Source organism: Bubalus bubalis, chromosome 19, assembly GCF_019923935.1.
Source record: "Bubalus bubalis isolate 160015118507 breed Murrah chromosome 19, NDDB_SH_1, whole genome shotgun sequence".
NCBI classification, from domain to species: domain Eukaryota; kingdom Metazoa; phylum Chordata; class Mammalia; order Artiodactyla; family Bovidae; genus Bubalus; species Bubalus bubalis.
Window position 1 is genome coordinate 37,947,781 of NC_059175.1, and position 18,719 is coordinate 37,966,499.

Sequence of the window (18,719 nt, forward strand, 5' to 3'; positions counted from 1 at the left end):
TTTACAGTTCTTAAAAATTATGTACCCACTTCCTTTTAATGTGTCCTTGTTTTTCTCTCCTTCTTTATTTTTGATGCCTCAGATCATTTCTTTATCCACCTTTCAGGTATCAGCCTGGTGGACGATACCTCTCAATGTCTCGCAGCAGAATATTTGATGATGTTTAAAGTCTGTAGGAATTTATGGAGTAGCTAACCAAGATCAACAAACAAGTTCAGTCTTTATGAACATCTGTATGCTCTAGAATTAACTACTGAACTCCCAGTGAAAAGTGTCAGGATAAAAAAGGCACGAAAAATTAATCATATCTTAGTGATAATGGCTTATTATTCATTGAATATCATCTTTATTTCTAATAGGATTTGTTTCATACCATTCCTGAAATGTCTGTCTTAGAAGTACAGTTACAATGGAAGGATTTAATTCATGATAAAGATCATTATATGTTGAAAACATGTAGTTCAGTTTGTTTCAGATTAATTTTTTCAGGAAAACTTGTTTTAAAGGTTCAAGGAAGCCATAGTTACAACTGACTAATATTATAGTTTTATTATTGTGATTTACATATTCTTTCTAAAAAATATGTTGATCCTTTATTTCCCAAAGAGATGGAGACCTCAATAATAACCATATTTACAAAATCCATGTCTTAAAACAAGGCTTACTTACCAGACATAACTGAATGTAGAAAGCCCTTTTTCAACACTGTATGCAAATTAGTTAGGTTTTTGCATGTGTGTTTAAGACTATACTTCAACTAGTGTTTGTATCTTCAGCATGTGTACTTTAATCAGGTGATGAATTATTCTTTCAGTCTTTGGTAGTAACTGGAAGTTGTCGTATGCTTTTGGTATTGCTTTGTAAAAGATTTTTATTTCAGAGAGGAGTGTTCACCTTTACCATTTAGCATAGTGATTTAAGTGTTGATCATTCCATTCAAGGAGAGTCATAATTTTTAATGGTAAATAGTGAGGTTTTGGTGGCTCAGATGGTAAAGCGTCTGCCTACAATGTGAGAGACCTGGGTTCGATCCCTGGGTCGGGAACATCCCCCTGGAGAAGGAAATGGCAACCCACTCCAGTACTCTTGCCTGGAGAATCTCATGGATGGAGGAGCCTGGTGGGCTACAGTCCATGGGGTTGCAAAGAGTCGGACACGACTGAGCGACTTCCCCTTAACAGCCAAAGAGTCCCACAAAATTCTCTACTGTTAAAAGGTGCCTGTTTATTCCTTTTGAAAAAGAATATCTGGTTATTCAAAGATAAAAAGTGAGTCCATTTACTGTTACTACTTACACTTAAATTGTGATTTATAGAAAACTACTTTAGAGTGGAGATATGTAAGAACTTGTTGCTTAAACATGTTATCATTTTAAATTGAGTTTTTAAAATTTTGTTTAAGCCAAAGTTAGGTATTACATTGTAAATCACCAGTGTTTTATGCACAGTGACTATAGTTCAGCACAACATTTTGCAAAAAGAGTTGTTTATGTCCCTGAAATATTTGCAACTCTTTGAGAATCCATACCATGGATTCACCCAGTGGTGACTGGGCCACCCCACGGCCATCTTAGTTTCACCTGTTATCCTTTCGGTAGTGCTCATTTTCACTCTTAAGTATTCCAGTTTGAGGATGAATTATATAGTCACCTGACAATTTGATTATATGTTTCTTGAAGGTAATTTTTCCCTGAATCATAATTTTAAATGTTTTATTTCCCTCTTTTCTTAGTGTTATCACATAAATTCGTTAGAAGCCACAGTTTTAGGCAGATACTGAAAGGATAGTGTATCATCCTAATTATCTCATTTTCTTAAATTTTTATGATTTTTTTTAAGATTAGATCCCCTTTAAAATAATTATCAGTCAATAGATTTTCCTCTCAATCAAAATTATATAGACTACCCATTTAAGAAGACACACACACAGCCTTTTATTGTAAAGCGTGGTCAGAGAGCAATAGGCCAGGAGCAGAGATAATTTAACACTGTAATTTCATGACTGACCATTGAAACCTTGGGCAAATCATGTAACCTTTCTGTGCCTCAGTTTCTTCATTTTCAAAATGAAGAGAATACTTGATATTTACCTACTGATCTACCTCACAAAGCAGTTGTGAGGGTATTGAGTTGATGTTTATATAGTGGCATTTAAAAAGACAAAATAAGTTGTTAGCTATGCTGGTTTTCCACACAAGTGGTATTTGAAGCTATTAGATAGGAAACAGATCACCCCAGAAAGTGGTCCAGTTTCTTATTATTACAGAGAAGCTTACAAGTTCCCAAAGCAAAAACTCTTTTTGGAATAAGTAATCAAAATCCTGTGAAAATAATATTGTTTTATTATTTAGTCTTTGAGTTTACTTTGGAATATGTTCCTTAAGTATAATGTTGTTTCTCATAGGTTTTATCATGAAACTCAGATGCTATTGTAGAAGTAGAAGCAGAAAAAGAGAAGAAATGATCCAGTTACTTTTATAATTTATAATACTCTAAGATATATTGATAGAAATATGTAAAAGATGTACTACTTTATTTATTATTAATTTTTAAAATGATTATAATAATTGGAGTGTATGTAATACTTGATAAAACAGTATAGATCCCCTTTATGACTTTTGAGTTATTTCCAAAATAATTTTGGTTGTTTAAGTGATCCAGAGTATTCAATTGTTTAGGCAGAATTTGTTACAGGATTTCATATATGATCATATAGGAAGATTACCTGGCTGGGTAATTTTGTGTTTAGAAGTTAATTATTTAATCCCTGAAGTCTTAAGAGTTTATTGCTGGGGAACTAAGTTAATATTTGTTAAGCAACTTTGTAAAAACTGTAATATGAACAAAAGTTTTCTGTTTTGAGAATATTACTAAAATGACATCTACTGCAAAACATTACTACTAAATTCATATACTTTACATGCAAAGTATATTTCTTGAAGAATTACTTCTGACAATTACCTTTTGAGTGTTTCTTATATTGTAATAGATTCCTATTTAAACTTTCTAAATTATTTTTCTAAATAATTATTAGAATATTCAGTAAGCCATTGCAGAAAATAACAATAAGTAATCTATTAATTTCATGGATCTGTAAGTTGCTATTAACTTTTGTTATTACATCAATAATTTGTTATTATTAGAACATTTAAAAAATCATTATTAAAATAAGACTAATTATTAGAATTTGTTCTCTTACCAAATGAACAGGGGCTTGGGAATAATTTCATTATACTAGAGGCCCTCATTTCACAAGAGTCATAAGAACTAAATAACTTTCAAGGGTTTTCAGTTTATAAAGAATAGATGAGAGGATTGGACAATCAAAATTTTTTAAAATATTGCTGCCAATTTGTTTTTGGACACTACTATTTGATTAGATTATCAGTTCTTACATGTGTGCTGGTTGTATACTCAAATGAAATTAAATGTGGATAGGCAAGTCAGTGTGTGTTTTTTTAAGTATATTTTAGAATATTAATGAAAGAATTCATTGATATACAACAGCAAACCTCATTTTTGTATATGTGTAGTAGATTTAGAGAATGTTCTTGATTTTTATGTAGATTACTGTTTTAAAGGAAAAATAAACTCTCCATAATTTTAATTCACACTGTTCAGTAATGTGAGTTTTATATTTGTGATTTGTGTGGGCCATGCCTGAAAATCACAAGAATAAATATATTTGCACTAAGAGGCAGAACATATCCCTGAGAAATCTTAACATACTTGAATCTCCAAAGTATAATGGATTGTATTTATTAAATCCTAAATGTTAATAAGTAAATGGATCGAGACTTTTATCTTTCCTTTCTTTTCTCCCTTTCTCCTTTCATTCCTTTTATACCTTCTTTCCTCTCTGAAGCCTGTCTTTATAGTATAGCTTATAATGAGCTGACATATTTTTCTTCCGTTTGTTTGGTGTATACGGTTGTTTTTGATGGTCAGTACACTCAAAAGGTAGTAGTTCTGACTACAGACCCCACTACTTGAATAGCAGTATTGCACTTAAAGTAGTACAACAGATTTTGCTAGACAACTAAGCAACATCTGGATATAAATATGAGGGATGCTATGCTAGCTCACTGTGTTGTCTTTTTCGCCACTAAGTAGGACACTTCAGTAAAATGAAATATTCTCAGTGTAGATGTTTTAGCATAAAATTATATTTCTAAAACCAGTGATTATTAAAAACAAGCAAACAAACCCCAAACATTAAAAACCTTGAGACCTCATTTTATGAAAAGGAGTTTGTAAATAACATACATCGTTGTCAAAGTTTTCTTTAGAAGAGGTTGAAACAATGTAAGAGTGTTACAGGGAGTCTTCTGAAATATTAATTCCCTTTGTGTGGGTTACTTCTTTTCAATTCAATGACTTATTTTTCTGCTCAGAGACCTGGAAGACTAGGCAGTGTTATTCCCTTTACTAACTCCTGGAGACCAGGTCCTGTGAGCTGTCTCTACCATCAGAGCAGCTATTAGCCCTGCCCCATCCCCAGTCCTATTGCAGTGGGGACATACCACACCCCTAATTCCTTTTATGTTCAGCTTGGTTTTCCTAACATTTTATATCCATTGTGGTAGATTGAAGCCTCATCACAATTTTAAATTTGTTAATGAAACAAGAATAATGCCGTGTTCCTCTTCTCATCGATATCCTAAAAGACTTTTGTTTTTAACACACTCCCTGAAGAGAATTAACCTTTTTTTCTATGAAAATCTTTTCTTTTGTGATTATCCTGATCTCACATCATTTTGCAAAAGGAGATTTTTACTGTACTTAGTGCAAAAGAGTAGAAAGAATGGTTTACTGTGGCAGACATATATAAAATAAAGTCATAATTTGTTAATCTGACTGTACAACACCATTTTGAGTTGGTATTATTGACACAAATCTTATCAGTCTAGTCACTTAGAGCTGTATTTCTCAAAAGAATGCTGGCTAGCATCTTCCCTACTTAATACACCAAATTGTAGGGGAGAGACTATGTATTTTTTTTTTTTTAAGCAATCCAATGGATTTGTTTTTGTCCATATTTTGTAAACAACTTGAAGAACTTTTCTCATTTCGAAGATGGAGAACATGTGGACCTGTCTTTTAAATAATTGTAATCTAATATATATATTTATAAATTATAGCATTGGAAAAAGAGCTCTAATAATGATGTTGTTACTTCCTGGTATTTAATTTTTATAAAATGTTTTTGTAAATAACTAATTGTAGTATTGCTTTTAAGTAGTTTAAAAATCTTTCTCAAATAAGTTCTGCCCAGGACTTATTTCCTATTCGAAAGTTCAGTAGTCTAGTATGAGTTTGAAATATTCCTACATCTCTTCAGTATCTTTTTGTATATACCAGTACTCAAGCAAAGTATACCAAAAGCCTAAGTTCTGTGTTGCATTAATAAAGTACTTGTTATTTATCTTATTCAGTGGATCAGGTGAAGTAGAGAGTAAGTCTTTTCAAATGTGCATCTGATCATAAATTTCAAAATGTTTATTATGTTCATTTTTGGTGCATGATGCCAAATTTATCTTTAATCAGCCACTACTACCTAGTTGTTGTTTAGTTGCTATTAATAGGTTGTGTCTGACTTTTTGCAACCCCATGGACTGTAGCCTACCAGCTCCTATGTCCATGGAGTCCTCCAGGTAAGAATACTACCTGCTATGTAATGGCAAATGTTTCCCTTTCTGATCAATGGGTTGTAGATATAACTATTTTTCTCTGCAGATTCTCACTAAATATGTATTTGAAAAAAACCTGCAAAGTGCTACCTGTAATTAAGTTAGCATCTTTGGCCTTATCTATGCATAATATTCTCTCAGTTTGGTTTTGACAGACTCATGGACTTGGAATTGCTTTGTAGTATTTTAACTTATTGTAATGTAATGAATTTTTTGAGATGTTTATTTGATTAGCTGTTAAAATGTAGGAAATTATGTAGCTTTGCATGAAATAAAGTACATTTCTACAAGTTACTAAGAACTTTGCTGGTCGTTTATGTATTTTCCTTCAACCGTCTTTGAGATTATACTCTTTTTAGTAAACTAAGACTTTTTTTGTTCCTTTCAAATTATTAACAGGTACCACGAAAGAAATGTTTTAAGATAAATAACTAAATACCTATACTTTAGGCTCCACCTTGCTTCCTTCAGTGAAGTTGAAAACAGGAAAATCAATGAAACCAAATACTGAGTGTTTGAAAAGATCAATAAAATTGATGAAACCCTAGCCAGGCTGACAAAGGAAATAGAGAGTTGCTTTCCCATATACCAAAAATAACAATGGAAATTTGAGATTAAAAACACAATATCATTTACATCTGTCCTAGTTAATACAGTAAGAAGAAAAGGAAATAAAAGATATGCAGTAAGAAATAAAACTCTTTGTCTGCAGATCATATGATCATCTATGTAGCAATCTAAAAGAACTGGCTAAAAAAATGAAAACAAAAAACAACAACAACAAAGAAACCTAGAATGAGTAAATGATTATAGCAAGTTTGCAGGATATAAGGCTAATATAAAAAAGTAGGTCCTTTTCCCTTTTACCAGCAATGGAAGAGTAGAATTCAAAATTAAAGATAATACCATTTACATTAGCATCCCCTAAAATGAAATACTTAGGTATAAATTTAATAAAATATATCTAAGATCTATATGAAGAAAACTACAAACCACTGATGAAAGAAATCAAAGAACAGAATAGAGTCCATAATGAGCAGGAAGGCAGGAAGACACATTATTTCCAGGATGTCACTTCTTCCCAAACTGACCTATTGATTCAATGTAATCCCAGTTAAAGCCCCAATAAGTTATTTTATGGATATTGACAAACTGATTGTAAAGTTTATATGGAGAAGCAAAAGACCCAGAAGAGTCAACACAATACTGAAGGAGAACAAAGTTGGAGTACTGACACTAGCCAATTTCAAGACTTACAATAAAGCTAAAATTATCAAGACATTGTGAGATTGGTGAAAGAATAGACAAGTAGACAATCAAACAGAACAGAGCAGAAATACACCCACATAAATATAGTCAATTGATCTTTGACAAAAGAACAAAGGCAATTCAATGGAGAAAGGAGTCTAACAAATGATGCTGGGACGCTGGACATCCAAATGCAAAAATAATGTAGACACTAACTTTACACCTTTTACAAAAATTAACTGAAAATAGTTCATAAACCTAAAGCACAAAACTTCTGGAAGATAACATAGGGGGAAACATAGGTAAACATGGGCTTGGCAGACAATATATATATCACACAAAAATGTGTGTATATATATATATGTACCCAGAGATATGTACAGGAATGGGATTATTCATATAATTTCAACCATAGATAATTCAGTCAACAGAATAGGTTTATTTATTCAACATGATGGGTATGTGCATGAATAAGTGGAAGTGATTAATTATTAATACAACTATATAACAACATGGATGAAACAAAGATATTGTGGATCCAAACAAGTCAGATGTGAAAAAATATAGTATGATTCTGCTTATATGAAGTTCAAAAAAAGATTAAATTGTAGAGTTAAAAAATGAATGCTTTGTAGTAAGATCATAAAGAATGAAAAACAAGAAATTACCATACATATCAGGCTATTGCTTACCTTTAAAGAGAAGGAAGGGATTAGTGACTATGATCAGCACAAGAGTAACTTCTGGATTGCTACCTGTGTTCCCTTTCTTGGGTGGTGGTTTTACAGGTGTCCACTTGGTGGTAATGAATTGCTAAACAGTACATGCATCTGGTCCCATCACTTCATGGGAAATAGATGGGGAAACAGTGGAAACAGTGTCAGACTTTATTTTTGGGGGCTCCAAAATCACTGCAGATGGTGATTGCAGCCATGAAATTAAAAGACGCTTACTCCTTGGAAGGAAACTTACAACCAACCTAGATAGCATATTCAAAAGCAGAGACATTACTTTGCCAACAAAGGTCCATCTAGTCAAGGCTATTTTTCCAGTGGTCATGTATGGATGTGAGAGTTGGACTGTGAAGAAAGCTGAACGCCGAAGAATTGATGCTTTTGAACTGTGGTGTTGGAGAAGACTCTTGAAAGTCCCTTGGACTGTAAGGAGATCCAGCCAATCCATTCTGAAGGAGATCAGCCCCGGCATTTCTTTGGAAGGAATGATGCTAAAGCTGAAACTCCAGTACTTTGGCCACCTCATGCAAAGAGTTGACTCATTGGAAAGGACCCTGATGCTGGGAGGGATTGGGGGCAGGAGGAGAAGGGAACGACAGAGGATGAGATGGCTAGATGGCATCACCGACTTGATGGACATGAGTCTGAGTGAACTCTGGGAGTTGGTGATGGACAGGGAGGCCTGGTGTGCTGCGATTCATGGGGTCGCAAAGAGTCGGTCACGACTGAGCGACTGAACTGAACTGAACATGCTTTTGTGTGCGCTTTGCTATGTATACATCTTCTTTTATAATGAAGTTTAAAAATATAGAGATTTAAATTACATAGCTTAAAAGTTGGAACTGGAAGAAACTGTGTTACAGTGTTCCAAGGTCATGATAATATTCAGCAGGAGTAAAGATGTTGCTTTAAGCTAGATTTTCAATTGAGGATGCATGCTATAGTCTTCTTTGGTAATCATTAAAAGAACAGAAATAGGATATAGCAACAAATAAAGGAAAAATTAAGTGACAAAAATTTTTAACTCAAAACAGCAAAAGAACAGAAACTACCTAAGACTAGAACTTTTTGTTTAGAAATGCATACCTAGTTGAGAAAACTATAAGTAAAGTCATGGGAAGTGATTTAGTATAGAAATTAGAGTATGCTTCTGATAGGGATGGACATTCAAAGGTATCACTCAGAGAGCTTCTGGGTTACTATGGGCAATGTTTTGTTCCTTATATGTGGGCATTTTGTACAAGCATTTTTCTATTTATACTTATCTACATACATTTAGGGGCTTCCCTGGTGGCTCAGACAGTAAAGTGTCTTCCTGTAATGCAGGAGACCTGGGTTCGATTCCTGGGTTGGGAAGATCCCCTGGAGAAGGAAATGGCAATCCACTCCAGCACTCTTGCCTGGAAAATCCCATGGACGGAGGAGCCTGATAGGCTATAGTCCATGGTGTTGCAAAGAGTCGGACACGACTGAGCGACTTCACTTCACTATACATTTATATTTTATGCACTTTTTTGAATATGTCTATATTTCAAACTGTAGAAGTTCTGAAAAATCTGTAAATCATATTAATAATTGAAAGAGTAAAAATCACATCTCAAATAGTTGCATAAAATACTTTGATATAATCAACACATATTAAAGTTACATTTTTTAAAAAGCACTTTTTCTGATAATGTATATCTGCATGCATACATAGAGACATGTATATGTGTAAGAACCTAAAACTACTGCAAAACAGTCTTGAGAAAGCTGGAGGAATTTTGCTCCCTGACTTCAGACTGTGCTACAAAGTTACAGTAATGAAAACAGTATGGTACTGGCACAAAAGCAGACATAGATCAGTGGAAAAGAATATTTAGCACAGAAATAAACCCATGCACTTATGGTCAATCTATGACAAAGGAGGCAAGAATATACAGTGGAGAAAAGACAGTCCCTTCAATAACTAGTGCTGGGAAAACTGGAAAGCTACATGTAAAAGAATGAAATGGTAATTTTTTCTAACACCATATATAAAAATAAACTCAAAAAGTATTGAAGACCTAAATATATGACTGGAAACCATAAAACTCCAAGAAGAAATCATAGGAAGAACATTCTTTGACATAAATTGTAGCAATATTTTTTTGATCTGTCTCCTAAAGCAAAGGAAATAAAAGCAAAAATGAATAAATGGGACCTAATTAAACATAAAAGCTTTTGCACAGCAAAGGAAACCATAAACAAAAAGACAGCCTACAGTTTGGGAGAAAATATTTGCAAATGATGCTGTTAAATACCAACAAGGGGTTAATATCCACAGGTCATACAACTCAACATGAAAAAAAAAGAAAAGCAAAACCCAAACAACCCAATTAAACAATGAGCAGAACACCTGAGTAGACATTTTCCCAAAGATGATATATAGATGGCCAACAGGCTCATGAAAAGATGTTCAACATTGCTAATTACAATGAGATATCACCTCACACTTAGAATGGCTATCATCAAAAAGAACACAAGTAACAAGTACTGGCTAGGATGTGGAGAAAAGGGAACCCTTATAACACTGTTGGTAGATAAATTTATGCAGCCATTGTGGAAAACAATGGAGGTTTCTCAAAAAACTAAAAATGAAACTACCATATGACTCAACAATTCCACTCCTGGGAATTTGAAACAATACACGCACCCCAGTGTTCATAGCAGCATTATTTACAATTGCCAAGATATGGAAGCAACCTAAGAGTCCATCAACAGATGAATGGATAAAGACGATGTTCTATATACATACAACAGAATACTACTCAACCATTAAAAAGAATGAAATTTTGTCATTTGCAACAGCATGGATAGTCTTGGAGGATATTATGGTAAGTGAAATAAGTCAGGCAAAGACAAATAATGTATGATATCTTTTACATTTGGAATCTAAAAAAAGACAACAAAGTAGTGAGTGTAATGACAACAAACAAATAAAAAACCAGACTCATAGAAAACAGACTAGTGTTTACCAGTGGGGAGAGGAAAAGAGGGAGGGGCAATATAAAAGTAGGGGATGAAGAGGGACAAACCATTATGTAGAAAATAAGCTATAAGGATACATTGTACAATACAGAAAATGTAGCCTATATTTTATAATAACTATAAATGGAGTATAACTTTAAAAAATTGCGAATCACTATTTTATACTATAGCATATGGCACATCAACTGTATTTCAATTAAAAAATAATAAATGAAAAACAACTGAAAAAATAAGCATTCTTTTTTCTGATAAAAGAATACATATATATATAGACATATATGTATAAATGAATGCAAAATTACTGCAGATGTCATCCTTTATGCTATAATCTTTACCTTTAAGACCCAAAGAAAGCCAAGGATACCTACCATCACCACTTCTATTAACATTGTATGTTCCATAATCATAAGAAGAGAAAAATAGAAGGCCTAAGAATGAGAAAGTTTTATTTACTCTGACATGACTATGTATGTGGAAGATCCAAAAATACACAAATTATTAGAATTGATAAGAAAGTGGCATCTCTTAATATGGTGTTTGGGGCCCCTGAACCCTGGTTAGTTCAGAGACTACCTAGTAAACCCAATCCTTAGACTCATATTTATTTTAAAAAGGGGGGTGGTGAGTGAGATGGCGTGCTCATTAGTGTGAGGATTATAATCAAATAATGGAAGTACCAAGCAAAATGCTGCCCCACAGAAGATTCTTGTTATTTAAGAAACACCAAGTATCTGTGTGGTTAAGTTGATCCTCTTCCTCCAGGTCCTTATCTGGAAGTCACTTCTGAGGGAACACCCCTGCTTAACTTTTCTTCGTAGCACTAAGCACTATCTAATATACTGTGCTTGGTTGCTCTGTCATGTCTGACTCTGCAATCCCATGGACTGCAGCCCTCCAGGCTCCTCTGTCCATGGGGTTCTCCAGGCAAGAATACTGGAGTGGGTTGCCATGCTCTCCAGGGTATCTTCTCAACACAGGGATTAAACCCAGGTCTCCCTCATTTACTGTCTGAGTCCCTAGGGAAGGGGATTCTGCCTGGCCAAATTCTGAAGACCATCAGAACTTAGCACTATCTAACATACTATGCTATTTCTCACCTCTTTCCTCAGACATAAGCTCCAAAAGGAATCATTTTTGTTTACAGAACCTCTTGTGCCTGACCCATAATAGATACTCAATTTGTGTTGAATCAGTAGATTAATTTACTCAGTTTCCATCATGCCCTGGTCTGAGCTAATGCATAATAATTAGGTACTGGGGATTGTTCAATGGGCTATCAATAGGAGGAGCCTTGTGACATCTTTTAAACCTCACGACATCTTTGTCTTTTCCCTGTGGAGGGAGTGAGGGCTGGAGATTAGATGTGTGTATTAGAATTAGTAAGAAAGGAGAGAGGTCCAGAAAAGGGGGCATGGGAATACCAAAGGAAGACTCCTGATATTCTGAGTTGGCATTTTGGGCCAGTGCCGCTCAGAGTGTCACTTGCCCACTTTGAAGAGGGACTTATCAATGTGATTTTTGTAGAGACTCCTCAGCCCTGGATTTGTAGGCAGGATTTCTCAAAACTATCCTACATGTTACTTTAAATGTTTTTTAAAACTTAATGAAAGCCTCCCAACTGATTTATATGAAATCGATAGTAGCATACAGACAGAATCAGTATACTAACTGCTAGACTAATTAGATTGTGTCTATAGGGCTTCCCTGGGATCTCAGGGGTAAAGAATCCTCCTGTAATGCAGAAGACATAGGTTCAATCCCTGGGTGGGGAAGATCCCCTGGAAAAGGAAGTGGCAACCCAATCCAGTATTCTTGCCTGGAAAACCCAATGGACAGAGGAACCTGGTGGGCTACAGTCCATGGGTCACGAAGAGTTGACACAACTTAGTGACTAAACAACAACAACAACAACAACAACTTTCATAATACCTAGTGCTTTCCTTTGAAAGACTTAACATCTTATTTTTTAATCTGTTATTTGTAATGATTTGTAATGTCTCTCTTTCCAGTCAAACTGCCAGCTCCATGAAGTCAAAAGTCATGTTTGCCTGCCTCACTATCGGTCCACAGAGTGTACCATAGTGTACAGCATTTAACAGATGATAAACAACTGCCTAAAGCTCAACATTCAGAAAACTAAGATCATGGCATCAGGTCCCATCACTTCATGGGAAATAGATGGGGAAACAGTGTCAGACTTTTATTTTTCTGGGCTCCAAAAACACTGCAGATGGTGATTGCAGCCATGAAATTAAAAGATGCTTACTCCTTGGAAGGAAAGTTATGACCAACCTACTAAGTCATTTTAGTTGTGTCTGACTCTACGTGACCCCATAGATGGCAGCTCACCAGGGTCCCTCGTCCCTGGGATTCTCCAGGCAAGAACACTGGAGTGGGTTGCCATTTCCTTCTCCAGTGCATGAAAGTGAAAAGTGAAAGTGAAGTCGCTCAGTTGTGTCAGACTCTTAGCGACCCCATGGATTGCAGCCTACCAGGCTCCTCCGTCCATGGGGTTTTCCAGGCAAGAGTACTGCAGTAGGGTGCCATTGCCTTCTCTGATGACCAACCTAGATGGCATATTAAAAAGCAGAGATATTACTTTGCCAAAAAAGGTCTGTCTAGTCAAGGCTGTGTTTTTTCCAATGGTCATGTATGGATGTGAGAGTTGGACTGTGAGGAAAGCTGAGTGCCGAAGAATGGATGCTTTTGAACTGTGGTGATGGAGAAGACTCTTGAGAGTCCCTTAGACTGCAAGGAGATCCAACCAGTCCATCCTAAAGGAGATCAGTCCTGGGTGTTCATTGGAAGGACTGATGCTGAGGCTGAGACTCCAATACTTTGGCCACCTCATGTGAAGCATTGACTCATTGGAAAAGACTCTGATGCTGGGAGGGATTGGACGCAGGAGGAGAAGGGGACAACAGAGAATGAGATGGCTGGATGGCATCACTGACTCGATGGACATGAGTCTGAGTGAACTCTGGGAGTTGGTGATGGACAGGGAGGCCTGGCGTGCTGCGATTCATGGGGTTGCAAAGAGTCGGACACGACTGAGTGACTGAACTGAACTGAAACAACTGCTGCACTATCTAAAGATCAAGATTTATAGATACATTAAACCAAAGTATAAATCTTTCTTGACTAGGATTTTGCAGTTAATGAAACCCTTTGAAGTTGTTCCAGATATAACTTGGAAAATTATCCTCATTCAGTCATTGAATTCAAGAAGACTCCTTGCACTATTGCTTTCTGGCCTTAAGCTGGCTATCTGCTTATTTTCCCAATCCAATCAGAAGATGCTCATCAACCTACTATAGCCTAAACTGACTATGCATTTGGTCACATTTATTCTCCCCATTCATAACCTCATGCTCTTTTGGAAGAAGCCTACTGTACATGTCTCACTGATGAAATGTCAGTTTCCTCTTATTTGCTCCCAATAATTATCAGTAATCATCCTCAGAGGAAGGATTTTCTCATTGAAACAGAAGTTTCAACACCATTTGTCCCAGCATTAGTTCATTCCATCTTCTTCTTTCTCCTGAAACCAATTTTAAATATACATGAACCATTTAAATATATGTGAATGGTGATATACCCTGTGTCCTTATGTATTTAGGGTAAATGCATGTTTGCCTTCTGTCTCCCTCCAGAACTGATACTCTGAACCCTGGCTTCATATTAGAATCACTTGAGAAACTTTGAAAGTATACTTATGTCTGGGTCCTATTTCAGAATGTCTTATGTAGATTACTTATGGGGGAGTCCAGGCAAAGATGTATTTGTACAGCTCCAGGAATTACAGTCCACAAGGTAGAGACTCTCCCTTCTTCAACCATGTCTCTGTTTCCCCCAACTTCACTTACCAGAACACACAGGGCAGGGCTCTCTCCTCAGGGTTTTCTCTAAATGTCAGGCCTCTTTAGCAAAAGGAGGTCAGGGTTGACTGCAGCTCATTCAGTTTGTCAGCCTGATTCCTGGGCTTGAGAACTAGGAATCTCACTTTTCAGCCAATTTGTCTTGAGATTTTTAAGTGTAGAATCCCTTAGGTGGGGGCATTTCTCAAATGCTGTATAAATTAGCAAATGTTTAAACATGAAAACAAAGCCCCAGTAAAGCAAAGTAAAACCTCAAGTAAAAGCTGACACAGGATATTACTCCTCACCAGGGTTTTCAGAAACTATCACAGAAGAGGCCCTTGGGATGAAGAGAAATATAAAGTCCTCATTCACTGGCTCTTAAACAGGAGTCACAGGTGAACAGTGGCTTTCTTTTTGAAGAATTTGCTGCCAATGGAATGTAAAGACATCTGTTGGCCCAACAGTTGAAAGCAAGGGACCAGCAGATGTCACTGGCACACGGCTTTTAGAGTGGTTTGTCCAATAAAAAAAAAAGAAAATGCTTGAGTTTATGAGGCTTTGTCATCAAGGAAACAAGTCCCACACACAGGTACATTTGAGAGCAAAATTAGCATAGAATTGAAGGTAATACCCAGCATCATGGATGAGCTTCAGTATTCAGCCAGTAGAGAGCGATTAGAGACACTAGCCATAGCTGGTAACATCACCCAGAGCAGGAAGACCATTAAATGATGGGTACCATTTAGATTAGGGGAAGAATGGCAGAAGGAAGAAAACTAGAACACTCTAAACACCAGAAAGAATTGTAGCAAAGACAAAAACAGAAATGAATAAATGTGGGCTTATCATTTAAAGAAATTGCTAAATAGTTCTCCAACCTCTGGCCATATGGACATCCTTGCCAATATTGGCGTTGTCAGTCTTTTTCACTTAAAACTTTCTGGTGAGGGTGAAATGGTACCTCTAGTTTCAGTTTTCATTTCCTTTATGTCCAATGATGTTTAACATTTTCTGTGTGTTAACAGCTGTTTTTATATCTTCCTTTTTGAACTGTCTGTTCATCTTTGCTCTTCTTTTTGTTTTTTTTGGAACGATCCACACATTCAGATCCAGAAACCTCCACCATAGAGGAGGTCATGTTGGTCCACCTCTTTCCTTCCCCCTTACCTTGTAAAACAGAAACAAACAAAGAAACAAAAAATAGCCCAATTTTTAGTTAGGTTGTTTGTCTTTTTATTCAGTTCAGTTCCGTTCAGTCGCTCTGTCGTGTCTGACTCTTTGCGAACCCATGAATTGCAGCACGCCAGGCCTCCCTGTCCACCACTAACTCCCGGAGTTTACTCAAACTCATGTCCATTGAGTTGGTGATGCCATCCAACCATCTCATCCTCGGTTGTCCCCTTCTCCTTCTGCCTTCAATCTTTCCCAGCATCAGGGTCTTTTCAAATGAGTCAGTTCTTTGCATCAGATGGCCAAACTATTGGAGTTTCAGCTTCAACATCAGTCCTTCCAATGAATATTCAGGACTGATTTCCTTTAGGATGGACTGGTTCAATTTCCTTGCTGTCCAGGGGACTCTCAAGAGTCTTCTACAACACCACAGTTCAAAAGCATCAATTCTTTGGTGCTCAGCTTTCTTTATAGTCCAACTCTTACAATCATACGTGACTACTGGAAAAGCCAAAGCTTTGACTAGATGGACCTTTGTTGGCAAAGTAATGTCTCTGCTTCTTAATATGCTGTCTAGGTTGGTCATAACTTTTCTTCCAAGGAGTAAGCGTCTTTTAATTTCATGGCTGCAGTCACCATCTGCAGTGATTTTGGAGCCAAAAAAATTAAAGTCTGTCTTTTTATTAATAAACTATTGATCTATTAATTGTTTTGTACAAGTTCTTTATATGTTCTGGAATAAAGATCTTGCATGGATAGCCTGTTCACTTTCTTACTTGTCTTTTGATGAACAGAGGCATTTAGGTTTGATGAACCCTGGTTTATCAAGTTTATTGTTTAAGAAATTTTTGCTGTCCCCAAGTAATAAGGGTATTCTCCTATGTTTTCTTTTTCTTTAGGTTTTATGGTTTTAGATTTTTACATTTAGGCCATGAATCCATTTTGAATTAAAGTCTGTATATATATGATTTAGGGGACTATGGTTTTTTTTTTTAATATAAATATTATTTCTTTTCCTTCAAAGCATCTTGCTGGGAGTGTGTGAGTGTTGAATTTATAGATCAATTTTTGGGAGAATAGAGATCTCAACAATTTTGAGCTTTCAGAGCCAGTAACTTTGTATATCTTTCAATTTCAATAATCCTTTGTAGAGTGTAGAGGTCATGGACAATTTGTTGCTAGGTTTAATCTTAGGCGTGTAAAGTTTTTGGATTTTTTTAGATTTTAATTCCAATAGTTTCTGTTATTAGACAGAAATACAACTGATTTTTATATATTGACCTTGAGTCCTGCAATTTTGATAATTTGACTTATTTTACTGGGAATTTTTATCACTTCAGTAGTATTTTCTATGTACACAATGGTGTCTCAGATGGATATCAGTTTTCTTTCTTCCTGATTATTTTATTTATGTATGTATATATTTATGAATAAATGAACTGGCTAGAGTTTCTACCTTGTTGTCAAATACAAATAATAAGAGCAGGCATTTCTACTTTGTTCTTATCTTAGATGGAAAGAGTTCAATGTTTCATCATTAAGTATGATTATAGACCAAGATTTTTAAAAATACATGCCTTTTATCACATTGAAGACATTACTTTCAGGACTTCCTTTGTGGTCCAGTGGTTAAGACCCCAAGCTCCCAATGCAGGGGGCCTGGGATTCAACTCCTGGTCAGGGAACTAGATCTGACAGGCTGCAAGGAAGATCAAAGATCCTGCGAGCTTCAACAAAGACATGGAGCAGCTAAGTAAATATTTTTAAAAAAAATTGTTTTCTATTCCTAGTTATGCTGAGAGTTTCTATAATAAAAAGGTAATGATTTTTGTGAAAATTTTTTTCTGCATCTATTGAAAAGATCATATGGTACTTCATTTTTACTCTATTATTGTGTGGTGAGTTACAATAATTCATTTTGTTGATGTTTCCTTTGCTGTGCAGGGCTTCCCTGACAGCTCAGTTGGTAAAGAATCCGCCTGCAATATGGAAGACCTGGGTTCGATCCCTGGGATGGGAAGATGCCCTGGAGAAGGGAAAGACTACCCACTACAGTATTCTGGCCTAGAGAAGTCCATGGACCATATAGTCCATGGGGTCACAAAGAGTCAGAGACAACTGAGCGACTTTTACTTTCACTTGGTATGCAAAAGACTGTAAGTTTAGATAGGTATATTTTTGCTTTTGTTGCCTTTGCTTTGGGTGTCAAATCCAAAAAAAACAAAAAAAATCATCACCCAGAACTATGTCAAGGAGCACCTAGTTTTCTTCTAGGAGTTCTCTGGTTTCGGCCTTATATGGAGGTCTTTTCTGTCTGTTTCAGAGTTGCACTAAAAACCAGCATTGAAGCCAGTCTTGTTTTGAAGGTAGAAAATGCAAAGATATCTTCTGGGGTTTTCAGGCCCTGTCCTTCCCAGGGTTAACATTATAAGGCAGCAAAATTACCAGATGACCTCAACTTATACATCAGGAAACTGTGGAAAGACCCCTAGTCCTATTTTATGAAGCTTATTCAGAATTAGAGTCTCAGATTTAGAGGTTCAGTCCTCCAGGTAAAGATGTGACTTTAAAGTTAGGACCCTGATACCTGTTCAGGAACAATGACCTTTTTAAGAGGCCATCAGAGCAATAGTCCTGGAATGGTAGGTCAAGTTCCCTTGGGATTTGCCTAGGGATATCTTGAGTTTCCCAAGCTGTGCTAGTGGTAAAGAATCTGCCTGCCAGTGCAGGAGACCTAAGAGACCTGGGTTCAATCCTTGGGTTGAGAAGATCCCCTGGAGGAGGAAATGGCAAACTGCTTCATTATTCTTGCCTGGAGAGAATCCCATGGACAGAGAAGCCTGGTGGGCTATGGTCCACGGGGTTGTAAAAAGTTGGACACAACTGATGGGACTTAGCACTTAGCAAGTCTTGAGTTTGCTACACTAGCAGAGATTTTAAGCAGGTACCTGGGGAAATGGAGCTTGACTCTTTGCAACCCCATGAACTATACAGTCCATGGAATTCTCC

General features: G+C 36.2%; 1 protein-coding gene across 8 annotated transcripts in view; it reads left to right on the forward strand.

Annotated features, from left to right (window-relative positions):
• Window positions 1-5,983, forward strand: part of LMBRD2 (LMBR1 domain containing 2) — a 51,745-nt gene extending 45,762 nt beyond the window's left edge. For 6 of the 8 annotated variants that reach the window (XM_044932549.2, XM_025270605.3, XM_025270604.3 and 3 more), the window contains one exon: window positions 83-5,983. In XM_044932549.2, the coding sequence (XP_044788484.1) occupies window positions 83-167 (85 nt within the window). In that variant the 3' untranslated portion in view covers window positions 168-5,983. The remainder of the gene's footprint in view (window positions 1-82) is intronic. The other 2 variants (XM_025270607.3, XM_006074880.4) reach the window with 2 other exon arrangements.
• The last annotated feature ends 12,736 nt before the right edge of the window (window positions 5,984-18,719 follow it).